Raw genomic sequence first — 5,206 nt, forward strand, 5'->3', positions numbered from 1 at the left:
GATAGTCCAGGGGGCTTGCCAGTACCTCGAATGAATGAACTGTTTCAGCCTGAGAAGACTCAGGTGTGTATCTGGTATTTCCCAGGAAAGGGCATAACCATCAGAAATGCTTAATTATTTAATGTTGGGTTTGGAATCAACTGGATGGACACATACTTTTAACCTGAATTTTCAGTATCTATGTCTTTAATTGGGTTCTGCTCTTGCCTCTCCCACCCACTTAGGTGAGGGTGACTGATACCAGAAGGGAGATTTATTTTTCCTGTTTGAACAAACAAGTGGTAGCCAAAATACTTCCCATTACAAATAGATGTTTTTACTACTTATTAATATTCTTCCTCTCCTTTAGCTATTTGTGTTTCTGCATCCAAGTCCACCCCTGTGCCTTTTCATAACTCTCTAGTCCTGGCTCTGCTTTGCTCTTTAGGCCTGGCCAAGTCACTTGCAACTTTTTTAATCATGTTGCCCATTTTGAAACAAGAGATCCTTGCCTATGTGTAAGATACCATTTATTCGGTAGCTTGTGATTAAAAGATGTTACTAAAGCACAATATACAGATATTAGAGGAAAATACCTCTTAAGAGACATCTACTGTTGTATCTGTGCATCTGCTGTTAAGTTTTACATGGAAGTCATTTGCTTTTCAGAGTGTAAAAAAATGGATTTGGCCAACCATGGACTTATTCTGCTGCAGCAACTAAATGCTCAGAGAGAGTTCGGTTTCCTGTGTGACTGCACAGTTGCCATTGGTGATGTCTACTTCAAGGCACACAAATCGGTCCTTGCTTCTTTCTCCAACTACTTCAAGATGTTGTTTGTTCATCAGACCAGGTAACTATAAAAAGGTTCACTGTTTAAATGTTGTTCAGTTAGCTGAGGTAAGGAGGTCTAGCAGTATTTTGAAACCTGAAAATGTTCTTTTTGCTTCTTGCTATGACATAAGGAATATGGAATCCAGTCTTATCTGCAAACCAGAATCTCAGTTTAAAACATGTTGAACTGCGATACATTAACACTAATGTTCTAATTCAGTGCAAATTCTTTAACCTTAAAAAAGCATAAAGTTCCTAGAATTTAATATTTAAAAGATCCTGTCTTCACTCTTGCACTTTCCTTCCCCCACTCACTATCCTCTACTCCGTCTTGGTGCTATTCTTGACATTTCCATAACGTCATATACAACCCAGCAAGTATTTGCTAGGAGATTTTGAGAAATTGATTTATCAAAGAGGTTCATATGTTCCTTTTTTTTACAGTTTATCAAAGTCAGTTAAGTAATAAAATATTACATGGTGGTGGAAAATAAGGGAGTTTGTGTTTCTTTCTTCCCCCCCCCCCCCCACCGCCTTTTTTTTTTTTCCGGGCAGCGTGACCTGGGGGGCATTGAGAAGGTAACAGAAGTGTAAGACTGTTTTAAAGGCTTTTTGGTCTTTTCTTTTTTCCAATTGTTTGAACTATCTCAAAAAGTTTATGGTAAGTGAGTGAAACTCTTAAGTCTTTGGCTAAGAGTTCTTAGCCAAAAGTAAACATCAAAGACAGGATGAAAGGCAGATGTATTGGTCTTGATGCCCCATGAAGAGCACACAGTCATCTCTGGAAGTCAGCATTGCCAAGTTTACTTTTGAGGAACGTACTTGAATTCAAAAGCAGTCAGAGAGTGAGCTCAGGAAGGGTGCATGTCCTGGATAAACTACTACAGTGCACCTCAAGAAATGGAAGAATTGGCTATAATTTCCTCCTCAGCTTGGCTGCCTGCTGTGGTTACAGCATTCAGACCACAGTGCACAGTCATGTCACTTTCTGGATTTCTGTCTTTTATTATAATTTGTTCAGTGTAAGAGCTACAAATAACACTGAAAAACAATGGGAATCCTAGATCCTCTCCTGTTAGCTGACTGGCCTAACCAAGATGTTCCTGATGTTCCTTCTTCTTCTGTGAACCTTCCTTCTCTTTCCGCACAGACATCCAACTTCAACCAGAGAAGTGGTGGGTGTTTCGGTCCAGAGTATCCTAAAGGCTGATATCAGCTAAAGGCTGATGCACAGGGCATGCTCTCAGCTGGAGGATGGTGTTAGTCTCAGTCCTGTTAGGCTGAAGAGGGTATCACAGCCAAAGCACCTCCCTTTGCTGAGCGCTCTGAGGGACTGTGAGGCTGACCAGGCGGGTGCTACCTATTCTTCCAACCTATTCAAGGAAAGAAGCTGCCGTTCTGCTTTGTAGGGAGCCTGGCCTGCAGGGGTTAGATGTGCCCAGGCTACACCTCTTACGTCAGGTCCTCAGGGGATTCACACCCTGTCCTGCCTGGTTTCTGGATCGTAATGCAGTTGGGACAAGGTGATACTGTGCGTTTGCAGAACTGTAGCTGTAAACAGTAATAAGCCATAGAATACATAGAAAATATAAACATATAAACTTTTCTAGACTGTAGTCTATAAAACTTTTCTCTGCCCCCTCCCTGGAAGTGTTGAAGGCCAGGTTGGATGAGGCTTTGAGCAACCTGGTCCAGTGGAAGGTGTCCCTGCTGATGGCAGGGGGGTTGGAACTAGATGATCTTTAAGGTCCCTTCCAACCCAGGCCATTCTATGATTCTATGATAGAAGCCAAACAGGCAAGCGCCAGCTCAATTTTAGATGTTTTTGGGGATAAGTGCAGAGAAAAGTTTAATGGCCTGTGAATTAGGCTCCAGTGCTAACAGGTTTTAGTTTAGCTACAGACGTGTTTTAATCTAACCAAAAAAAGATGAAAAATATCTTTGCGATTTACAAAATACACTAATATGTGGCAAGAAATCTGTAACATAACAGCAGTTTAGAAAGGTGTAGGTCGCAATGGGACAGCTTTGTCTTTCGAGCCAGTTACTTTCCTGAGGAAAAAAGTCATCTTTCAAGTGGCCAATAAGATTAGCTCTTTTACATTAAAGTGTTTCTCAATATTTATTGCAGATTCTCTTTTGAATGTAAGTAGGTTTTTAAAAATCTGATTTTTATCAATGCTCGAATAACCTAGATCTGGTAAAAAAGATTTTCCTTATCTCTTATTGATCATCTTGTTTCACCTTTCAGTGAATGTGTCCGGTTGAAAGCGACTGACATACAGCCAGATATCTTCAGTTATCTCTTGCATTTGATGTACACGGGGAAGATGGCACCGCAACTCATTGACCCAGTTCGACTGGAACAGGGAATAAAGTTTCTCCATGCATATCCCCTAATTCAAGAGGCCAGCCTTGCAAGTCAGGGAACTTTTTCCCACCCAGATCAAGTTTTTCCATTAGCATCTTCATTATATGGCATTCAGATTGCAGATCACCAGATAAGGCATCCCACTAAGGTTACATCAGCGACTGACAAACTCGGGCGAGAACCAAGGCCCCAGACATCACGGATGAACCAGGAGCAGGTTTCTGAAGGCTCACAGCTCTCGCAGTTAGCTACAACTCTGCCACAAGTGACCCGGACAAATATGTCTACTTCTGACCCACTGCCATCTTCTTTATCTCCAGAATTGGTATCTGCTGGTGGTAATAATTCACCTGGAGGAGAAGAGGCCAACATGGAAGCATCTTCTTCAGATGAACAGCCTTCCTCACTCACAATAGCACATGTCAAGCCAAGCATTATGAAAAGGAACGGAAGCTTCCCAAAATACTACGCCTGCCACCTCTGCGGTCGCCGGTTCAACTTGCGAAGTAGTTTGCGTGAGCACCTGCAGATCCACACGGGAGTTCCCTTCACATCCAGCCAGCAGGGAGAAAGTAATATTTCTTTGTCTCTCTGTAACAACACAGCCGATAAAGATGCCGTGGAAGTGCCTGAAGCAGGGATGATTAGTGACAGCGAGCTGCAGCAGATCTCAGACTCCCCGATAATCGATGGGCAGCAGCAGTCAGAGACACCGCCCCCCTCCGACATCGCAGACATAGACAACTTGGAGCAGGCGGATCAAGAGAGGGAAGTAAAGAGGCGGAAATACGAATGTTCCATCTGTGGTCGCAAATTTATTCAGAAAAGCCACTGGAGGGAGCACATGTACATACACACCGGCAAGCCCTTCAAATGCAGCACTTGTGACAAAAGCTTTTGCAGGGCTAACCAGGCTGCCAGACACGTGTGCCTAAACCAGAGCATGGACACATACACGATGGTGGACAAACAGACTCTGGAACTCTGTACTTTTGAGGAAGGCAGTCAAATGGACAACATGCTGGTACAGACCAACAAGCCCTACAAATGTAACTTGTGTGACAAAACGTTTTCAACGCCCAATGAAGTAGTCAAACATTCGTGCCAAAACCAAAACTCTGTCTTTACACTAGAAGAAGATCGCTCCATTCTGCTAGGTGGTGGGGACACAGAAGCCACAGAGACTGATAACGCAGTGTTAGCCTCCATCAAAAAGGAGCAGGAAGCAGTGTTGTTAGACTGAATGTGAAACCTATATCAATTTTTTAAAGTTTCTTTACTCATTTTTTATTAAATCAATTTTTCCCTCCCCCCACCTCTTACCTCACTTACCCCTGCCATCTTTTCCACCAGCCTCCTTCCCCCCCCTTTGTCTTCATCAACCAGAACTGTACTGGCATGTTGGGAAATCGGACTTTGCCTCTCCTACCAAAACAAACAAAACGCTCTTGCATCAAACCACAACATAATTGATTTTAATACAAAGGAACGTGTGGAAAAAAAAAAATCCAGCTAACTATATTGATAGTATTAGTTAATCCAAATTTAATAGATTTTAAACAAAAATTAGATTGCTTAAAAGTGTATTTAGATACAATGATGAGTGTAATGAGAAACAGAGTATCAGTTTGGTAAGCGAAGAATATATGTATGTTAGTTTCCCCGGTAAAAGGCATTTTGGGAAGATCTGGCAAATTAAACACCATGCTTTTTAGAAGTTCACATGCAGATTGATTAAAGTTGAAAGTTAAAACCCTCAGAACTTTTCTGAATGAATGCAAAAAAATCTCTGTTCATTGAGTTAAAAAGAGCTGAGGATGTTGAGTTTCTTTTAGCCTTATGTTTTCCTTCAAGTATGGCTTTGGGTATCTGTTTCAGATAGCATCATTGAGTCAAGCAAAGTAGTTACTTAGTCAGTTTTGACTTAAGTAGCTATGATAATAATGTGATGGCAATCTTTATATATATATGTATATATAAAAATACTGTATATGTATAAAGATTTATATATATATATATATA

The 5,206-nt window shown here is 41.4% G+C and overlaps 1 protein-coding gene across 1 annotated transcript; it reads left to right on the forward strand.

The window, feature by feature from the left end:
* Positions 1-551: 551 nt before the first annotated feature.
* Positions 552-5,199, forward strand: ZBTB2 (zinc finger and BTB domain containing 2). The gene is made up of 2 exons (XM_010163376.2): positions 552-832; positions 3,065-5,199. Exons 1-2 carry the CDS (start codon positions 627-629, stop codon positions 4,425-4,427), a joined length of 1,569 nt encoding a protein of 522 aa, XP_010161678.1. The 5' UTR covers positions 552-626; the 3' UTR covers positions 4,428-5,199.
* The last annotated feature ends 7 nt before the right edge of the window (positions 5,200-5,206 follow it).

Source organism: Antrostomus carolinensis, unplaced genomic scaffold (genome assembly GCF_000700745.2).
Source record: "Antrostomus carolinensis isolate BGI_N321 unplaced genomic scaffold, ASM70074v2 scaffold55552, whole genome shotgun sequence".
NCBI classification, from domain to species: Eukaryota; Metazoa; Chordata; class Aves; order Caprimulgiformes; family Caprimulgidae; genus Antrostomus; species Antrostomus carolinensis.

Coding starts and splice junctions, on each gene's coding strand:
- ZBTB2 (XM_010163376.2), top strand. CDS start 627: ATGGAAGTCATTTGCTTTTCAGAGTGTAAAAAAATGGATTTGGCCAAC. Junction 833..3,064: donor TTGTTTGTTCATCAGACCAG/GTAACTATAAAA, acceptor TTCACCTTTCAG/TGAATGTGTCCGGTTGAAAG.